This window comes from Mesoplodon densirostris, chromosome 4 (assembly GCF_025265405.1).
Source record: "Mesoplodon densirostris isolate mMesDen1 chromosome 4, mMesDen1 primary haplotype, whole genome shotgun sequence".
Taxonomy (NCBI): Eukaryota; Metazoa; Chordata; class Mammalia; order Artiodactyla; family Ziphiidae; genus Mesoplodon; species Mesoplodon densirostris.
Window position 1 is genome coordinate 155,621,661 of NC_082664.1, and position 21,588 is coordinate 155,643,248.

At 42.9% G+C, this 21,588-nt stretch overlaps 2 protein-coding genes across 8 annotated transcripts in view; one reads left to right on the forward strand and one right to left on the reverse strand.

Annotated features, from left to right (window-relative positions):
- Positions 1 to 350: 350 nt before the first annotated feature.
- IDI1 (isopentenyl-diphosphate delta isomerase 1) lies at positions 351 to 4,439 on the reverse strand. Of its 3 annotated transcripts, none has more exons than XM_060097549.1 (5): positions 4,107 to 4,439; positions 3,617 to 3,789; positions 3,402 to 3,494; positions 2,823 to 2,953; positions 351 to 1,903 (listed from the first exon to the last, which is right to left on the reverse strand). In XM_060097549.1, exons 1-5 carry the CDS (start codon positions 4,253 to 4,255, stop codon positions 1,586 to 1,588), a joined length of 864 nt encoding a protein of 287 aa, XP_059953532.1. In that variant the 5' UTR covers positions 4,256 to 4,439; the 3' UTR covers positions 351 to 1,585. The 3 variants fall into 3 exon arrangements, with proteins under 3 accessions (XP_059953532.1, XP_059953534.1, XP_059953533.1); XM_060097551.1 differs by lacking the exon at positions 4,107 to 4,439 and adding an exon at positions 3,990 to 4,055; XM_060097550.1 differs by lacking the exon at positions 4,107 to 4,439 and adding an exon at positions 3,901 to 3,960.
- A 3,493-nt stretch (positions 4,440 to 7,932) lies between these two features.
- Positions 7,933 to 21,588, forward strand: part of WDR37 (WD repeat domain 37) — a 57,452-nt gene continuing 43,796 nt past the window's right edge. For 3 of the 5 annotated variants that reach the window (XM_060097552.1, XM_060097554.1, XM_060097556.1), the window contains exons 1-2: positions 7,933 to 8,096; positions 19,023 to 19,200. In XM_060097552.1, coding sequence (XP_059953535.1) covers positions 19,063 to 19,200 — 138 coding nt within the window. In that variant the 5' untranslated portion in view covers positions 7,933 to 8,096; positions 19,023 to 19,062. Of the gene's footprint in view, positions 8,097 to 8,383; positions 8,542 to 19,022; positions 19,201 to 21,588 lie in introns of those variants that run through there. The other 2 variants (XM_060097553.1, XM_060097555.1) reach the window with 2 other exon arrangements.

Genomic DNA, 21,588 nt, shown 5'->3' on the forward strand with positions numbered 1-21,588 from the left:
ACAAAGTCAGAAAAAACAACGAACAAATCAGGAATATCAATAAAGAGAATAAAGTTTTATAGACGGCTCCTTCTGCTCTGTACCTGTTGTCAATGTTTTGTCCAGCATCTAACAGTCTAAGATGCCATGGCCCATATGGCAACCACTAGCCACTGTAGCTACCCAGTAACTGGTTACACGTGTCTTTTAGCCTAAAAGGTCCTACTAAAGAACTAGAAACAATATAAAAATGCATTTTGAAACTCTATGTCATTTATCACTTAAGCTACCATAGGCAGGTTGACCTATTACTGTATTGAAGTTTTAACAAACTAGACAACAGTATCAAAATGTAATTTAGTTTTGTTTTTATTTTTCAATAAAGTTACTATTAGCTACACAGTCTTGCCTGAAATTAACTGTTCAGAGTTAACAAATGGATTTTTATATTGAATTTATAAAACATTTAGCTTTGTAAGAAACAAATTTTTATCTTTTTCTTCATTACTTACTAATACACAGCATTCAAAGATAATAAAGCTGTCTTAAGATTTCAAGTCTGAGAAGTCTATGGCAAGAGTTTAAAGTACATTAGTCAAAGTGTACTTTAAATATTAATACACACATATTCCATAACCCAAATCTATTTAATATGAACGCCTGCCTTTCTTTTTGATCATTTTCCCCCTACAACATGGCCTGACTCAGCAGAACAGTGGTTCTCAACTGTGGGTGATGCTGTCCTCGAGGAGACATTTGGCATCTGGTGTCACTGGGGCTGTCATAGGGGGAGCGGTGCCAACAGCATTTTTTAATGTAGAACCTGGGGATGCTGCTAAATCCTACAACACAAAGGATGAGCCCCCAAAAGAATTATCCAAGCCAAACATCAGCAGTGCCAAGGTTAGAATACCCTGTTGTAGAGTATGACCCAACTGACCCAAGTTCCATTTTACAAATAGCCTGTCTGTTCCCAGTAACTCTGAAAACCACAGGCTTTGCTAATCAGCAATGCTTATTTAAATGAATTAACCTAGTCATTACCAAAAACAATGTTTGACTTTAAGCATCAAAATACTTCAGAATGATTAAAGCACAAAGTTAACAATGACAGAAATCGGGATATATACCATTGAATTCCCTTGAACCTGTTCTATATTAATCTCCATCTGAAAAGTTAATTTGAACTGTTTTGAAGTAGATAAGCAAATAGTTTCCATTGAACATTCTTCTGGACTATGATAAAAATTTAAAGATACATCAAGCACCTGGCAAACAGCAAAGTGCTCTACAAGTCTTCTGAAAATGTTTATCACAATATATTAAAAAATGAAGAACTTATTCAAATTTGTCATAACCGTCTGTTTAGATAGGTTAAATTAGTTTATTTGCTCTTTTTTATAATAATCTCATAAATATTTTTTACAAATTGCAGTTAACATATGGGTCGTATGACACAAATCAAGAATTCTTTTCCACACGAATTCTCGTTGTATCAGTATTTCCAATGAGAGTTCTAACGGGGAACCAGGTTTTTAAAAAATTCATCTTAAGTTTACTAAGTAGAGAAATTCTTTAGTACTTTAGTAATCATTCATCTCCACATCTACATTCTGTGTATTTTCTCATGGTCAACAAACTGATTCAAATGATTTAAGTTATCCCACCACCTAAAGAGAAAAGTCTCTGCAATAATTTGAAACCACGGAGTTATCTTAATTTCACCATGGGCTGCCTTTTCCAGAAGTTCTTCTAGTTCTTCCTTTGATACGTAACAGTAGCTTTTAATCTCATTGGGATCTGGATTCAAGGTCACGTTCTTCTTCACAAACAAAATGTAATCAATTTCATGTTCTCCCCAGATACCATCAGATTGAGCCTTGTAATGAATTCGTGTTAGATAATTAATTTCTTCTGGAGGAACCTAGGACAAAAACCCAAAAACCTCCAATATATCAACGATAAAATAATCTAAATCAACCCACTACATTTCAGTAATACCTTGAACAACAGAACTAGTTTTAGAATGACAACTTTTGAAACATTAGTCTCCTATTAATATATGGAAATAGTATTAAATAACATTAAATAGTTTCAAGTGTCTGACACTTTTCCCATAGGACCAAAAATAGAAGTAGATTTATTGAAAACTCCTGTATTAAAGAAAAAAGAAAAGCAGTCACTAACTAGAAGTGTGCCATTCTGCCTCACATCTTAATATTAACTTACAGGAGAAAAAGATTTATACTGTTTTAACTAAATGAAAGATGATTTATTCGTGTATTATTATTATTATTATTATTATTATTTTTTTTTTTTTTTTTTGCCGTACGCGGGCCTCTCACTGTTGCGGCCTCTCCCGTTGCGGAGCACAGGCTCCGGACGCGCAGGCTCAGCGGCCATGGCTCACGGGCCCAGCCGCTCCGCAGCATGTGGGATCTTCCCGGACCGGGGTACGAACCCGTGTCCCCTGCATCGTCAGGTGGACTCTCAACCACTGCGCCACCAGGGAAGCCCTATTCGTGTATTATTAAAGGGACAATTCCAGGGAAAAAAAGATTATTTCAGTTCACCCAATCAGATCTGGAGTTCACAAGAAAATATTCATCTTTGATCTGATCAATTATAAAACACAGTCAACTTTATAAACTAACAGATCAATCCATTTTGGTACTGAGTTAAATATCGACAAGTATTATGAAATCAAAATTTAACCTTTATCCAATGGGCTTTCTTGGCCTAAAAAAGCAAGAGATTACAAAGCAGAAAGCTACACCTAAATTGAATGTTTTACTAAAAATTGTTTCAATGTATTTTAGATTTCAGCTAGTATGGCTGCTTACCTCTTCCATGGGAATTCCCAATTCAGCCTTCAAACGCCTCTGTGCTGCTCGCCTTACTCCAATTGCATTGTTTTCTTCAAGCTCTCGTGGGTTATTTAAGGGATGACTACAGCAAGTATTAGTAAAACAACCTGGAACATGTTAATATAGATGTACATTAACTTTTCTTCAAAGCAGGTCTGAAAGGTTAAGAAAACTTTAAATTTTAAAAGTAACAGAAAAACAAAATGATTCTTGAGGATTTCTAAATCTGTTATAATGAGCTATCAGCAACCATTTTGTGACACTTGTGTAGATAAGTTTTCATGAACGCCTTCTTAACCAAAGCGATCATAACGTGTATTAAATACAATTTAGAAAGTTATATATGAATCTACACATACCTAGCAGTTTTTATCCTTTATTAGGATAAACTTTACGTCTTATTAGGTTGCAACCACCGTACAAGTTTTTTGTATGAAGAATATAAGACTAAGTTATTCACAAGATTTCTTTTTTGACCTTGGCTACCAGAAGTTGCATGTGACAAAATCAAACTAAACACAGTCCCCCCCAAAACACTACACAAAACACACTAACCTGGAAAGGTAATTTTAGCGTCTGATCTCTGCTGCAGCAGGAGCTTATTTTCAGTGTTGAATAAGAAAACACTAAAAGCTCGATGCAATAATCCTGAAAGCAAAAGAAATACGATGAATTGAGTTTTAAGAGGCCAGTTACTTGCCTGTCGCTTTGGGGTCCGAAGGAAGCGGGGCTCCCGCCCGGGGACCCGGCCCCGCCGCCCCCGCGGGCACCTCTCTCGATGTTCTCGTTCAGATGGCAGTTCTTCTTGGTCTCCGCCCCGATCCTCCGGTCGTTCTCGTCGATGAGGATGCACATCTCCGCCAAAAGCTGCACCTGCCGCTCGTCCAGCTCGTCAGTGCTCACCTCGGGCATCGCGGCCCAGCCTGCGCGCCGACCCGGGGACCTGGCGGGGGAGGTGGGGACCCGAGGTTTGGAGGCTGAGCCCGCCGCCCCGCGCCCCACCCTCCGCCCGCCCCGCCACCTCCCCCGCGCCATCCTCCCGGCCTGCGCCCACCCAGCCCGGCGGCGACCCCACGCGCTTCCCGCGCCGCATAGACCTCCGCCCTCTGGCTTCTCCCCAAAACAGTTAAAAGGAAAAAGCACCCTGAGCTCACAGGACGCGACTAACAGGCAGTGGGCCCGCCCCTCAGCGCCGAGCCCGACGCCGACCCCGACCCCGGGACTCCAGCCCGCCTCCCCTCAGAGACCCAGCCTCCTTACCTCACAAGCAGACCGGCAGCGGGACAACACTCCGCCGCGCTTGTCTCCTGCAGGCCTAGCTCCCAAGCACAAGGCCCGCCCCCGGCCCTAGCCCCGCCTCCCAACGCCGCGCGCCCAATCGCCCGCGCCCGTGCCAGAGCGCGCCACATTGCCGCTGGCCAATGGCGCGCCGGCCGCGCCTCACGTCACGGTCGCGCGGTGGCGCCACTCCCGGAGCGCGAGGGGTCTCCTCCCAGGGCCGTGAGCTGCAGAGCCGCCCCCAGGCCGAAGCGCAGATGCTTTCGGCGTCCTCCCTGTGGCGCTGAGTGAGGGGAGTGCTCCCCGACTGCGGAGCTACCTGACGGAGTGAGCTAGGAGAGGAGGGGCCCGGGAGAGCGGCCGCCCACCGGTCACGCCCTGGCCGAGCCAGCCAATTGAGGCGCCCGAGGCCCTGCGCTGGTGACGTGCTGATGTCAGGCTTCTCTGCACGCTCGGGCTCTGAGGCGTGGGGAGGCGCCTGCTCGCGGCCGTTCTGTGCACTAAATTGAGATCGGTCGGTAAGCGTGAGCGGTTGCACCCAGAAGTGTCGAGACTTAAAATTGTGAATAAAAGGAATTAGAAAACTTGACCTCTACAATTCGGAGTTGCTGGCAAACCACCAGAAACTAAGGGAGTGAGAGAGGGAGACGCATGGCATAGATTCCCCATCACAGGTCTCGGAAGGAACCAACACTGACACAAACAAAATGTAACACTGACACCTTGATTCTGGACCTCAAGCTTCCAGACCTGAGACAATAAATTTATGTCGTTTAAGCGTAATTTGTGTTATTCTGTTACAACAGCCCTATCAAAGGAATGCGCTGTGGAAAATGTGGACTTTGATGTGGACCTGGATTTTAATCCAATCTTTGCTCCATTGCATACTAGCTTTCTGACTTTTTTTTTTTTTTTTTTTTTTTCTTTTTGCGGTATGCGGGCCTCTCACTGTTGTGGCCTCTCCCGTTGCGGAGCACAGGCTCCGGACGCGCAGGCCCAGGGGCCATGGCTCACGGGCCCAGCCGCTCCGCGGCATGTGGGATCTTCCCGGACCGGAGCACGGACCCGCGTCCCCTGCATCGGCAGGCGGACTCTCAACCACTGCGCCACCAGGGGAGCCCCAAGTAATTTTTTAAAAACATCTTTATTGGAGTATAATTGCTTTACAATGGTGTGTTAGTTTCTGCTTTATAACAAAGTGAATCAGCTCTATATATACATATATCCCATATCTCCTCCCTCTTTTTTTTTCTTTTTGCGGTATGTGGGCCTCTCACTGTTGTGGCCTCTCCCGTTGCGGAGCACAGGCTCCGGATGCGCAGGCCCAGCGGCCATGGCTCACGGGCCCAGCCGCTCCGCGGCATATAGGATCCTCCCAGACCGGGGCACGAACCCGTATCCCCTGCATCGGCAGGCGGACTCTTAACCACTTGCGCCACCAGGGAGGCCCCCATATCTCCTCCCTCTTGCGTCTCCCTCCCAGCCTCCCTATCCCACCATTCTAGGTGGTCACAAAGCACGGAGCTGATCTCCCTGTGCTATGCGGCTGCTTCCCACTGGCTATTTTATATTTGGTAGTGTATATATGGCCATGCCACTCTCTCACTTCGTCTCAGCTTACCCTTCCCGCTCCCCGTGTCCTCAAGTCCATTCTCTACGTCTGTGTCTTTATTCCTGTCCTACCCCTAGGTTCTTCAGAACCTTTTTTTTTTTTTTTTTTTTTTTTTTTAGATTCCATATATATGTGTTAGCAAACAGTATTTTTCTCTTTCTGATTTACTTCACTCTATATGACAGACTCTAGGTCCATCCACCTCACTACAAACAACTCAATTTCGTTTCTTTTTATGGCTGAGTAATATTCCATTGTATATATGTACTACGTCTTCTTTATCCATTCATCTGTTTATGGACACTTAGGTTGCTTTTGACAAGTAATTTTAACATTCTTACCCTTAACTAGAATTCAATTTAGAATAATTTCTTTTTTTTAATTGAAGTATAGTTGTGTTAATTTCTGGTGTAGAGCAAAGTGATTCGGTTATACATGTAGTTTTCCAATTCTTTTACAGTATAGGTTTACAAGATATTGAATATAGTTCCCTGTGCTTTACAGTAAATCCTTATTATCTATTTATATATATTAGTGTGTATATGTTAATCCCAACCTCCTAATTTATCTCTACCCCTCACCTTTCCCCTTTGATAACCATGTTTGTTTTCTGTATCAGAGTCTATTCTGGTCTATAAATATGTTCATTTGTATCATACTTTAGATCCCATATGATATATATTTTTATCTTTTTTCACTCAGAATGATAACCTCTAGGTACATCCATGTTGGAAATGGCATTATTTCATTCTTTTTTATGGCTGAGTAGTATTCCACTGTATTCATGTACATTTTCTTTATCCATTCATCTTGTTGATGGACATTTAGGTTCATTCCATGTTTTGACTCTTGTAAATAGTGCTGCTATGAACATAGGGGTGCATGTATCTTTTCAAATTAGAGTTTTGTCTGGATATATGCCCCAGAGTGGGATTGTAGGATCATACGGTAACTCTATTTTTCGTTTTTAAAGGAACCTCCATACTATTCTCCATAGTGGTTGTACCAATTTACATTCCCATCAACAGTACAAGAGGGTTCCCTTTTCTCCACACCCTTTCCAGCATTTGTTATTTGTAGACTTTTTGATGATAGCCATTCTGACCAGTGTGAGGTAATACCTCATTGCACTTTTGATTTATATTTCTCTAATAGAATAATTTTTACTTTATTGGTTTTGAGGATCAAAGTTACCAAATCTGTGAACTGCCTGGCATGCAACAGGCCCTCAAAGTGTTGACTCCTTTCCTGTTTTAGTTTTGTGACACTTTATGCAATCATTTTATTTACAGTGACTTGTATGGAATCCTAAGTATATCAGAGAAAACATTACCCCAATTAACAATACCCTAAGTTTCATCCAAACTGTGGATGCTGTGCTGCAAAACAAAACCACATATTAGCACGTGAATCAGTTGCAGCCAATATTGTGGTTAATCAGGCATTCTAGGTGCTCCCTCACCCAGCGGAATGCCTTGTGCATATTAGGTCTTTAATAGAATTTCTTGATGAATGATAGCCACAACCTCCAAGTTTGACATCCTCAGTTCCCCTTATACAATTTTTTTAAAAAAATTATTTATTTATTTATTTTTGGCTGCATTGGGTGTTCATTGCTGTGCAAAGGCTTTCTCTAGTTGTGGTGCTTGGGCTTCTCCTTGCAGTGGCTTCTTTTACTGCAAAGAACAGGCTCTAGGCCCGTGGGCTCAGTAGTTGTGGAACATGGGTTTGTCCCCTGCATTGGCAGGTGGATTCTTAACCACTGCAGCACCAGGGAAGTCCCACACCTTATATAATTGTTTTTAGTAATAAGCTTTATTATACTCAATGATGAAGTAACTTCAGGTTTTATTCTACAAACTTTTTGGTTATTTGGATCCCCAAATACGTCGTTTGTTCCTTGTGCAACAATCATACTAGTGCTTCTTGACTCCGAATTATGACCTTTACTGTTTAAAAGAAAAATGCTCCCACGCGTCTGATTTTGTCTTTACTTAAGGCTTTAAACGCTCATCTGGTTGTTCGTAGAGTCGAGGCCTTCTGCGCACCCTGTAATTTTTCCAACCTGGACAAGGACAAGAAGGCCATCAGGTCCCACCTTCCGCGGCGAGAGGCTGCCTTTGTTTCCTCTCTGCAGCCAATGGCTAACACACATTTCAGACAGGAGGCTGCAGTGGGTGAGTCACCCTCCGCAGATCCGCCAGGCTCCGCGCGCAGCCACCTCGCTCCCGACGCCCCGGGAAACGGCTCCCGGCACACCCGGCGGTTCTGACTGGGAGCAGCCGTTCCCACATGCCCGGCCTGGGTCCCGATGGACGCCGACCTGCGCCAGACCCAGGAGCCCGCAGTAGCCCGCCGCAGTGAGTACCCGCGGGCCCTCAGCGCCTCCACCCCACCTCCCGGCCCTCCGCGGCGTCTCCAGATGGTCGCCGACCTCGCGGGTCGAGACCCCGGCGGCCTCGGGGTCGAACAACGCCACCGCGCCTCCGCCCTCTCCGCGACCCCCTCCGACCCCCCTGCTCACACAGGCGTCGCGCGGGACTTCCTTCGCGGGGCTGGATTTCCGGCGGTACTAGCTTGGGGCGGAGGCGGGACTTCCTGCGGCGCCTGCGTGTAGTGGATTTCCGGCGCGGGGCTGAGGGGGAGCCGGGAGTTCCTGCGCCGGAAGTGTGGGGCGTCGGGCTGCCGGGTTTTAGGGCTGTGCGTCCGCGTCCGTCCCCGGCGCCGCGTGGCTGGGAACCCACGGGCGGCAGCGCACGGCCCGGCTCGCACTGCGCGGTGGCGGGCTCGGCGGCGGCGTGACAGGTGAGTGCTGGCCTGCCATCTTCAGCCCGGGACGGGCCGCCTCTCTGTGTGGCAGCGGCCTCGCGCCGGGCGGGGCGTGCCTGTGGGGACCGGCGGCCTAGCGCCCTCGGACTCCGCGCCCTCTGACTCCGACCGCGCGCCCCCGAACCTGGACCGCGTCTCCCCCGAACCCGCGCCCCGACCTGGACCGCGCCCCCCTCCGACCCCGAGCCCGGCCGGGTCTTGACGTGGTTGGAACGCGCGCCCCTCGCCCAGAGCGGCCTGTGAGGCGGGTCCATCGAGGCGCCCGGGAGTCTCCCGCCCGCGAGCGCGCAGGAGCCCGGGGGCCGTGGGTCCCTTAGCGGGTGTGGGGCCGCGGGAGGGGCTCCGCGACCTTGGGCAGGAGTTGCTGCGGGTCCGTGTCCAGCCTCGCGTCCTGCAGAGTGCTCGCACGGAGGCATCGGCGAGTGTCCTTTCTCCTCAGGGCTCTGGGCAGCCGTGCGCACCTGCTGTGCCCTGGCCCTGAGCTGACACCCCAGCCCCTTCCCCCAGGGGTACCGACAGCCCTCTGAATTCCCTAGTCCTGGTTTTCCTAAGAAGACTTCACAGTTACGAATTTCGTCCTCGATTCGAGTATCTTAACAATTAAGGTCTTTAAACAGTCTTGGTTGTTTTCCGGTTATACATGCCCCCAGTCCCGTCTCATGTCCAGAGCTGGTGAGCGTGTGTTTCGTGCCTTCGACTGGGTCAACGATAGGACACCTTACCCGGGTTGACCGAGGGTGGACTGCGGGGCTGCCTCTGGTTGATGTCGCTAAGCAGTTGAGTTCGGTGTTTGCCTCCAGGAATTCAGTAATGGTGCTTTCACAATGAAATGCTATGAAAAACTCTACCGACCTTTTTGTGGAAATCCAGTCACGTTTTGTATTTTTTAAATGCCACATGCAAATTATATACTTTAACCATTTTGTACACATGTTAACGTTCATGACATTTGCTATTCAGGCAGGTGTTTTTCTCTTGCTAAAAAAAAAGTGTTTAAAAATCCCACTGGATATGAATTGTGAGTAATGTTTTGTAGGTGGGGGTAATAGGCATGTGGCAGTAAATGAGTTGGACAGAAGGAGAGTTTATATTAAATTCATTTGTTTGACCGATAGGGTAGGGAGTTTGGATATTTGGAGGGGACTATTTATACTTTTTTGAATGTGTTTAAAAAACCAGTAGGACCTTTTAGTCACATAAACCTTCTGTTTAAAGTGGTCATATGCCTTGTGATATTGGGTTAGTATGACTATTTTGAAGAAAGATGATTATCTTGGAATTTCGGGCTTCTGTTTTAGTTTGTATTGAGGTGAAACAGTGCATAGTGGTTAAAGCAGCTTACTCACCTGCGTGAAGAAGTTTTCTTTTTACAGCTCCATGGCCAATTAACTAAGTGTTTAGTCCGTTAAGTACTTGGGAACTGTATCTCACAGAGGTGTTGTATTAGTGACTCTGTAGTTACTGATATATTTGAGCCTCACCACAGACTTCCCCACCCATCAGTATCTCTCCATCATTTCTTTTTTTTTTTTTTTTTTTTACGGTACGCGGGCCTCTCACTGCTGTGGCCTCTCCCGTCGCGGAGCACAGGCTCCGGACGCGCAGGCCCAGCGGCCACGGCTCACGGGCCCAGCCGCTCCGCGGCATGTGGGATCTTCCCGGACCGGGGCACGAACCCGTGTCCCCTGCATTGGCAGGCGGACTCTCAACCACTGCGCCACCAGGGAAGCTCCTCTTCATCATTTCTTTTGTCTGTATTTCCCTTCTTGTCTAGCTTAGGTTCCACGCTACATCACTTCAGTATTCTTTTTACAAACACCTGCAACCTGCTCCAGTCTCCATGATGTCGTCCTGCAGAAACCCTCAATGTGTTATCAGACATTTAAATAAGATTTATGCTAACACTGACCCGTGGACTGAGGTGAACACGATAGATACGTCCCTTCCTGGGCTAAGGGCTTGTTCTCCACCAGGGTGAGCTGTGGAAGGAAGGGAGGAAGGAAGTGGTGGTGGGACCAGTGAAGACTGTGGGGAACAAGATGGAGGATGTGAATGAAGAGGCAAGAGTAAAATTTTTTTAAAGTTTCAGGAAAAAGATTGTGATAGATTAACAGAAAAAAAAGAAGAAATTTAAAAGAGGTTAGAAGAACTAGAGAAACCTACAGATCTAATTTTGGAAGAATTAGAAATTAGGTAAAGTGTAGCTGAAGAAATTACAGGAAGAGGCAGAACTTGAATTAGCCAGATAATCTTTGAATGTTAATAACACAGTGTGTGGCATAGGCGTTATGAACCCATATTGACATATGACTTCACAGAGTTTAGAAAGTTACTAAGAGAGAAAATCAGTATGAAAAAAATCATTTGAGGCCAGGTTTTGGGGAACCAAAACCTCTTCCAGATTTATAATTGTTTGAAATGTATGTGTTTGGTTGGAAATTGGTCAATGGGAAAAAGATGACCAGTGTATTGACTATTTTGTGAAGTGACCAACAAAATCAGGCAAAGCCCAGAACAACACCATGTGGTTCATGGGGTTGAGGGAGGAGTTAAAGGCTTAGGGACAGGCAGAAGGTGAGGATTTTAAAAGTTAGTTGTGAAGAAGACTGCTTATTTCCTACTGAAGATACAGAGGCTGGAAATGCCGGTGATGTGATACTTAAGGGAAACAATTGTTGAGGTGAAAGGAGGGTTGATACTGCAATTTTCACGGTTCCTATCACCAATTTGTAGAATCTTGGGAATGCATTAACTTCCCAGTTTATGCTTACCAGATGCATAAACTTTCTACTGATGAAGTTCTTAAGGGAGGAAAGAGAAGCTCTTTGCTCCTTTATTTGCTTGATTGAAATGTCTGAAGGTAGTCTCCTTTTTTCTTGAGCTTTCACAGGGTGTTAATATGTTTTTTCCTTGATTGAAATGTCTAAAGATAGTCTTTTTTCTTGAGCTTTCACAGGGTGTTAATATGTTTGTTCCTATAAAAAACATAACTTATAAACTGCGAGGTGACTGATAAATCTGTGTTGAAAATCTTGACAACTGAGATGCTTTATGAAGTTAGCAATTTAATATGTATAATCACTGAAAAAGAGAATTATATTGACCCTTTTTTATGAAGAATATAATTTCTGGATAAGATTCCTTTAAATCAGTTTGATTTCTTGGTTAACTTTTGTATATGGCGCACTTAATTAGACTTAAATAGTCTCTAAATGTTTCCATTAAAAAATTACTGGAATATTCTTCACTGGGATCATAGGAGTTGCTTAATAACATAAATTTGTTATATTCAAATATTTCAAATTAAATATCAATATCTTTTTTTGTGTATATAAAATTCTACCAACCACAGATTCTGCCATTGTGAGTTTTTCTTTATACCTTTGTTTCAACTATCTCTAATTTCTATAGCTCAAATTTTTCAGATAAATTTCATGAAAAAGATTTGTTGTCATTTTGTTCTGTCAAAAATTAATCAAAATTAATTTTTCTATATATCATGTAAGGGACTGATAGTTTTATTTTTTGTTGTCTGTATCTACCAGTAATATAACCTTTTTTTCCCTTCTTGCGAAGAAGCGTAATAATGGTAAGGCATGGGACCTGGAGGCATGATGGAGTCAAAGTGACCATCTTTACTTTCTGTGTAGACCTCTCCCAGATTTATACATGCTGCCTAGTTCTCTTTTCATCTCTAGACCCGTACACCTCCTGCTTCCTTGTATGTTAGATATTCAAAGACATTGCCAAAACATAATATATTCAGTATTAGGTCTTGGTTTCTTCTCCATATCTGCTGCCTCATCTCAGTAATCTGAACTCCGTTTCACCTACCTCTTGCCTCAGAAACAAGGGCTATCCTTGATACCTCTCTTTCCCCCGCCCAGCACCCCCCCACCCCAGTCCATTCATCTACCTCTAATCTTAACTATCATCATTTATTGCCTAGACTGTTTCGGTAACTTCCTAACTGGCTTCATTCATGGTCATCTTATCTTTCCATGTATTTTTCACATAGCAGCCAATCTAGTGTTGCTTATTTGCTTAAAAACTTTTAAGTAGCTTCCTTTTTATTTTACGATAAACTATAAACACGAAAGAACAGACTCTAAGCCTGTCTCTCCACTTATCTTGCACCATTCTCTCCATTGTTTGCTGTGTTGTAGCTATAGTATTTATTTTTTAATATCTCTGATAAACTAGTCTTGTTCCTGGCTCAGGACATTTGCACATGCTGTTCCTGTCCTTAAAATATTTACTCCCTTTTCTGTTTTCCACATGGTTAACTCTTAGGAATTCTTCAGTCTCGATTTAGATGCCAGTTTCTCAGAATGACCTTTGTAACTCTTTAGCTAATAGCTGGCCTCATAATATTTGCATATGTCTTTCGTAGCACTCATCACAATATATAGCTTCTGTAATAAGTTATGAGATTGTGTGTTTAATGTCTGTCTTCCACCTCAACTCTAAGCAACCTGAGGGTAGGGACCAAGCCTGTTCTTTCACCACAACATTCCCACTACCTAGCTCATCTACAGATGAGAGGACTATTGATGAGTGACTTAATGAAATAATGCTGTTATTATCCTGCTTTAAAGATGACACAGTTAAGCCTTAGGAAGGTGGTTAAGTAACTAGACCAAGGTTACACAGCCCGTCAGTGGTAGATGTAGCATTCATCCATTTCTATTCATTCATACGTTCAACAAATATTTGAGGATGTGTTTATGTCAAGCCTAACAAATACAGTAGTGGCCCCAGTTAACTGTGTCCCTGTCCTCATTGTGTTGATAGTGTAGCGGGGAGACATTCATTAAGTGAGCAAACTATAAATAAGATCTAAGTACAAACGTGGTGAGGATAATAAAGTGCTGTGACTAGCGGTCGTCAAGGGAGGCTGTTTTGAGGAAGTAACGGTCAAGCTGAGGCTTCATGATGAAAAAGAGCCAACCCTTTGAGGGGTTGGGGTGTGGGATGGGGGGGACTTAGGTTTGTATGACTCCCAAACTCATGTTCTTAACCATTGGGCTCTTCTATGGATTTTATTCTGAGTGGGTGTTTAACTTAATTGGGTTATTTATATCCATGTTATTCCACTGAATATCTGAAGTGCAAAACTATTTAGTTCTAGTCACTGTTATTTTTTAGGGAAGCAGAATGTTATTCAGTGTATAACCAAAACTAGTGAGTGAAATAAGGTGTGATGGATTACACAAATTCTTTCTCATTCTCCCATCAAGAGGTGGTCTCAGCCCTCTACTTGAATCTGGGTTGGCCTTGTGACCTGCTTTGACAAACTGAATATCCTAAAAAGTGAGGGGAATGGGAGATTTTTTCTTTAAATGAGAATTTTAGAGATAAAAAAGTAACCTTATTCCTTTTTTAAGTGTCCTTTAAAAAAAAGATTTGAGAGTTAAATTTTGTCTATATAATGCTACAAAAAGTAAGTGATAATTTTAATAGATTAATGGATTTCAAATTTTTAAACCTAAACACACAGAAATGACCAATTTGAATGTTTTTAGTGTGTTGTGAAACAAGACTTACTTTTCTGTTGCCATTTTAAATCAAGGCCTATACATGTCTAATTTGAGACTCAAAAGATCTCTGCCTTTGTAGTAGATGTACTTTTCCTATTCCTCCAAGTACAGCTAAAAATATTGGGCATTAAATACAGAAGAAATATGAGACTGAAAAGTGGAGAGAAGAAAGTAGACTGGCTAGATGTATGGAGACCTGAGAAATGATGCAGGGCTGAGTTTCCTGGGTTTTCTTTTTGCCCCATACATCCCGGCCTTGGGCCTGGATAAACCAGCAACCCAGCAACACCAAAGGGCTCAGACAAGCCCCAAGAAAAGCCAAAAGACCAGGAAAGAGACAGTCTGCCAGACAGGACATGTTTAGAAAACATTGTAGCCCCCGTGTCACCCTTACTATCAAAGGCAGGGTGGGGAATCTAGACTTTTACACCTGACAGTCTGTATTGAGACAACACTCTGTGCTTGGTGGTATCAGTGCGGAGCTGGGATTTTCATCTCTGTTGGGTGGTAACAAAGAACACCCTCCTTCTGCCTGTTGGGATGGCCTCAGAAGAAACTTAGTAGAGATTCAGGAGTTTTACCATCACCTGTGGTAATGAGGCCGTGTAGGGCACAGTAACAAAGCACCCCTGGTTCAGCGCCTGTGATATGAGTAGAGGCCAAGGGAGAGGCTGAACTCTAACCCCGCCTGGCATTAACGAGGAGTACTTCCACCCAGATGAGTGGAAGCTGAGTGGGAAGCCCTCACTTCCATCTCCATCTTCTACATCCACCTGGCAGGAATAAGGCCGCACCCTTGTTTGCCTGCTGGGGCAATGTCAGAAGAGGCCTGCTGTAATAGAAGACTGAAACCAGATCCCACGCCTGATAGCAGTGCCCACAATATTGAGGCTTAAGTGACAAGTATTTTAAAGCAGCCATCATAAAAGTTTTTCAATGAGGAAATATTAATACTTGAGGCAAATGAAAAATAGAAAATCTCAGGAAGAAAATATAGGATATAAAGAAGAAACAAATGGAAATTTTAGAACTGAGAAGTACAGTAAATGAGCTTGTGGAATCAGTTCACTGATTCTTTTCCTGTCCTTTCCATTCTTCCAACAGCAGAATGGAGGGGACAGAGGAAAAGAATCAGTGAACTTGAAGATAAAACAATAGAAATTACCCAATCTGAACAATGGAGAGAAAATAGACTGGAAAAAAGTAAACAGAACCCCAGGGACCTGTGGGACTTTAACAAGAGACCTATCTTTCTTATCATCAGAGTCCCAGAAAGAGAGGAGAAAGACAGTGAACCTGAAAATATGTTTGAAGAAATACTGGCTGAGTATCTCCCAAATTTGGCAGGCCATAAACTTACAGATTGAAAAAGTTTAGTGAAATTCAGGCAAGATAAACTCAAAGGAATCTATGCTGAGACACATCATAGTCAAGCTTCTGAAACCAAAGATGAAAAAACAGCGAGAGAGAGAAATGTCCCTTTACCTATAGTGCATTTCTCATCACAAACTACAGAGGCCAGAAGGAAGTAGCACATTTTTCAAGTGCTGAAGGAAAAGAACTATCAACTCAGAATTCTCTATCAAGTGAAAACATCCTTCAAATGATTTGTTACCAGCAGACCTACCCTAAAATAATAGGTAGAGGAAGTTCTCTAAACAGAAAGGAAATCATGTGGGAACACCAGGAAGGAAGAACAAACAATGGAAAGAAAAAATAAATTGGTAAATTCAGTAGACTTCTTTATTAGAAATTAGGTTTGAAGGTGGAACCATAGCCGTCTGATGTGGTTCTTTGTGTGTATAGAGGAAATACTTAAGATGATTATGTTATAAATGGGGAGGGCAAAGGGACAAAGAGGAAGTAAGGCTTCTACACTTTACCATGAACTGGTAGAAGTTGATGATCAGCAGACTGTGATAAGTTGTAAGAGTTAATGAAAATCTAGAGCAGCCACTAAGAAAAATTATATGAAAGAGAGAAACTCAAAAACTAGATAAATCAAAATGAAATTCTAAAAAATGTTCAAATAACCTACAAGAAGGCAGAAGAAAGAAACAAAATGAGAGAACAAACAGAATGAATTACGCACTATGCCCAAGTGGGATTTATTCCATGGATGCAAGGTTAGATCAATATTTGAAAATTATCAGTGTAATTAACCTTAAAAAAAGCCATTTGATCATATTAAGTGATGCAGAAAAAACATGACAAAATTTAGCACTCATGAAACTCTCAAAACATGAATAATAGAGGGAGACTTTTCTCAATTTGATAAAAAAATATTTACCCAAAACCTACAGCTAGCATCATACTTAATGGTGAAAACTGAATATTTTTACCTTGAGATCAGAATAATGCAAGGGTGTTTGCCATCACTTTCTAATTCAACAGAGTACTGGAATTTCTAGCCAGATCAATAAGATAAGAAAAGGAAATAAAGGCATACAGATCAGAAAGGAAGAAGTAAACTGTTCTTTTTTTACATGACATAATAGCCTACAGAGGAAATGCCAAATAATCTACAAAAAAATCTCGAACTAAGAAATGAGCTCAACAAGAACGTAGGATACAAGCCCAGTACACAAAAATCAATTGTATTTTTGTATACCAGCAATTAACATATGGAGATGGAAATAAAAATACAGCGTCATTTAAAATTGCTCAAAAGTAAAAGTATAATCTTCAGGGTAATTTTAGAATGTATGTGTAGAAATTTTATGGGAAAACTACAAAACTGAGGAAAGAAATCAAAGACGATCTAAAACCTATATACCATGTTCATAGATTGGAAGTCTCAACATAATAAAGATGCCAATTCTCTCCAAATTGGTAAACAGATTAAACACAATTCCTATCAAAATCCTATCAGGATTTTTGTAGATATGGACAAGATTATTCTAAATTTATATGGAAGGGCAAAGGAACTGGAATAGCTAAGACATTTTGAAAAAGATGTAAGTGATAGGAATCACTAATTTCAAGACAGCACAGAAAAATGGAACAGAATAGGGAACCAAGAAATAATCCCATAGGAATAAAGCCAATTGATTTTCGATCAAGATGCCAAACTTTCTCCATTTAGGGTAGGATGGATAGTCTTCAGCATATGGTGCTAGAATAATTGGATATCACCAGAAAAAAACAAAAAACCCAAAAAACCTTGATCTAAACTTCACATCTTATAAAAATATCAGCCCAAAAATAGCTCATAAATTTAGATGTAACCTATAAAACTAAAATTTTAAGAAGAAAACATAGAAAAAGTTTGGGATTTAGGACTGGTCAAAAGTTCTTAGGCATGACTCTAAAATTATGATTCTTAGAAGAAAAATAATTGCTCAGTTGGACTTGATCAAAATTTAAAAGTTTGGGCAGAGTGGAGTTTGTGTGAATGATATCTCAATAAAGATTTTTTTAAATCTGTAGTTTTTTTTCTTTAAACATACAGCAGTCTCACTCTTGGGCCTTCATCCAAAAGAAGTAGAAACTTAAGTTCACACGAAAGCCTACATATTATTGTCATAGTAGCTTTATTTGCAATAGTAAGAAACTGGAAAGCACCAGAATTTTTTGCAGTAGGTGCACGGTTAAGACAACTGTACTCCATCCACACTGGAACAGCACCAGCAATCCAAAGGAGGTGGCTGTTGGCCCACACGGCAAGGGGACGGGTTCTGTGAGTGCTAAGCTCAGAATCTCCAGAGGGCACATACTCTGTGCTTGGCATTTGTATAACGTTCTGTGACAGCAAAGTTGGGGGATGTATGGCTGTGGGGTGGGCTTCAGAAAAGGTGGGATACTCTACACCTTACAGAGTGAGGACCCAAAGATACTGTTAGTAGTTGAAGAAGGAAGAAACGTAAGTACATACTTAAATTACGTGCACTAAAATAGATAGATTGGGAGAAGGAGGGACCAATAAGAGCAAAAAAATGATTAGGTAATGTCCAAGACGTAAATCTGCAGTTGAAGAAGGAAAATCTCATGTGTAAATATATTTCTTAGAATCATATTAGCTGGGACTTCCCTTTTGGTCCAGTGGCTAAGACTCTGCACTCCCATGCAGGGGACCCAGGTTCGTTCCTTGGTCAGGGAACTAGATCCCACATGCTGCAACTAAAGATGCTGCACGTGGCAAGAAAGATCCCACGTGCTACAACTAAGACATGGCTCAGTGGGGAAAAAAAAATTAGCTAACAGTGATGTGATTATATTGGGAGGAAGAATTGATAATAGCAGGAAATGAGTAGATAATGTCCAAAATGGGTAAAGGAAAATGTTTGCATTATGTGGATTTTGGAATGCTGTGCAGGTATGCTGTGTAACGGTGGCCCTGACCGCAGGTGTGTGCTGGGGATATGGCTGGTTGCAAGCAAGAGGCATAGTGAGTATGAAGGAAAACTGGGAGCTTACGAACTGAAATACCCCGTTTGTGTTTTTTACATTGACTAAAATGATACTATTTTAAACATACTGGGTTAGATCATTAGAATTTCACTTGTTCTTTTTTAATGTGGCTACTAGAAAATTTACGATTACATATGTGGCTTGCATTGGATTTCTCTTGGAGGGCATTGCTCTAGAATCTGTAGCCTGGAAATTGCAATTAGGATTGGTTCCCTCTGGGGAGTAGGCTGAGTCTGCCGAGAGTGGGCTAAGGGAGAGTTGTTATTTTAAGCCCTTCTTTGCTGTTTGATTTTTTTTAAAGGATGTTAATGAAGTTTGATAAAAAGTTACCTCTTTAATAAGGGCTGTGGTCTCTACCTTAAAACATGATAATTTATCACATTCTAATTTACATAGTAAATGTTAACATAGTAAGGAAATTTGCAATGAAAAGTAATCGTCTATTTTTCCTTCATTTCAGTTTGCTGTATCAGAAATAAAGTACTTGTTTTTCCTGCTCCTGTTTAGCTTCTTGCAGGAGTGACCAGGATATCACCTTTCAGAAGTAATGCCCACAGAAAGCGGGAGTTGTTCAACTGCTCGCCAAGCAAAACAGAAACGCAAATCTCACAGCCTTTCCATAAGAAGAACTAACAGCTCAGAGCAGGAGAGGACTGGCCTGCCGAGAGACATGTTAGAGGGACAAGTGAGTGTCTGGTGAAGATGTGGATCATGTTTGCAGTGTTTCAAAAATAGCCAAATATATGCAGGTCTCCAAAGTAGAGAAAAAGTGTGGGTTACCAAAACACACAGCCTCCCTCATAAACCAGTTAAAACTGCTGTTAACAGCTTACACAGAGACAGAATTCGGTTTCCAGGTTAATGTGTTTACAGTACTTAATAAAAAATGTGGGTGTGACAGTTTGGACTAGTTTTTATTCTTTGTACAGGTGAATTGACAGTGTAGTTTTAGGTTTTCTATCTCAGAGTCTCCAGAAGAGAAGAGAATCAGGTATAATGATCTCTTTCTATTCTCTGCAGAGTTTTTGGAATCTGTTCTTTCAGTAACTTTTCTTGGCTTTATCCTGTGTGTGCTGTAGTGAGTGTGTTATCTGCTGTTTATTACATTATGTCTTTCTGATAATTTGATACCACCTTTGATTAAATGATCTAATATTTTACTGTTAAGTTTGCTTTTACTTTTTCTAGTTCCTTCATGATGATGAAAATGTGTTAGATTTTTTTTTTTTTTTTTTTTTTCTTTTTGCGGTATGCGGGCCTCTCACTGTTGTGGCCTCTCCTGTTGCGGAGCACAGGCTCCGGATGCGCAGGCCCAGCGGCCATGGCTCACGGGCCCAGCCGCTCCGCGGCATATGGGATCCTCCCAGACCGGGGCACGAACCCGTATCCCCTGCATCGGCAGGCGGACTCTTAACCACTTGCGCCACCAGGGAGGCCCTAGATTTTTAAAAGAACGTTGTCGTGAAGCCTAAATAAAATACATGTTATAATAAAATAACTTATAGCTACATTTGCTATATCCTTATATAGGCATAAGTATATACGTAAAAAAAATACATATAAATTTATAATCATTCTTTTGCAATTAGAACTAATTCATCAGCCATAATGTTAAAGGAAAATATGGCTTAAATCTGAGAAACTGGCTCATTTGCATATTGACTTTGTTAGAAGCAAGCCGGGATGTGGAGGATGTGTTTCCAGGAGGCAGCTGTGTGTGCTTGGAACCTAGCGCTGCCTTTGCTGGCACATGGTAAACGTTCACTTAGTGTCCTCTTATGTGTTGACTGGATGAATAAATGAAATGGTTGCATTTTAACTTAAATTTGGAAATAAAATCATAGATTTAAGGAGCCTCCAAAATGGCTTTGATGTTTTTCGTGAGCTTGGATGGCCGTAGCAAAGCATCGCAGACTGGGAGCTTAAACTGCAGACACTGCTTACTCCCTGTCCTGGAGGCAGAAAGCTGGAGGTCCAGGTGTGGGCAAGTTGGTCCTCCTGAGCCCTCTCTCCTGGGTGTGGATGCCATCTTCTCCCTGTGTCCTCACAAGGTCGCCCCTCTGTGGGTGTCTGTGTCCCGATCTCTTCTTATAAGGAATGTTTGAATCAGAGCTGTGCAGTGGAACTTCTGTGATGGAATGTTGTAGATCTGTGCTATCACACATGGGAACCAAGAGCCACATGTGGCTAGTGGGACTGAGGAATTTTAAAAATTGTAATTAACTTACTTTTAAATTTAGTCAAATGTGGCTGTTGGCTACCCCCTTGGATAGTGCAGGTAGTCTAAGATACTTTTTGTGTGTGTGTGTGTGTGTGTGTGTGTGTGTTATGCAGGCGTCTCACTGTTGTGGCCTCTCCCGTTGCGGAGCACAGGCTCCGGACACACAGGCTCAGCGGCCATGGCTCACAGGCCCAGCCGCTCCACGACATGTGGGATCTTCCCAGACTGGGGCACGAACCCGTGTCCCCTGCATCAGCAGGCGGACTCTCAACCACTGCACCACCAGGGAAGCCCTAAGATACTTTTAAGTTGTTAGATTTACTTAAATTTCAAGCAGTGACAATTCCACAGCTGTCTCTGCTGGCATCTTCTGGTGGTAACACCATGTTCTCAGGGCCTTCTGTGCTGTCCCCATTGTGATGTAGAGCCAGCAGGTAGTTGCATCTTGGGGTAACCCTTTATGAGGGTCATTCAGAACCCCGCGGGTGGGTTGGTGCCTGCTGGTGGACGAGGAGCTCCCTTGCGGGCTAGTGGGGGTGCTCTGCCCAGTTCCGTGGCAGCAGGACGGCGGTGACGGCGTTGGGCATGGGCACTTGGCATGGTAGGCGTGGGGCGGACCTCGGGTGCGAGAGGCCAGTGATCAGGGCATCTGAGTGGAGCCACAAGTCATTACCCTTAGACAGGGTTGCAATCAAGCTGTCAGTTGTTGGGGAGTCTTTATGGGAATTTTGTGTCTTGGATTCACGAGTCAGAAGCGTTTGAGGCACTGGTGCTTGGCTCAGAGATGGGAGGCCCGTGTCTACACCGGGAAGCACCAACTGAGGCCAGGAAAGGGGCCTCCTTCCTCCTCTT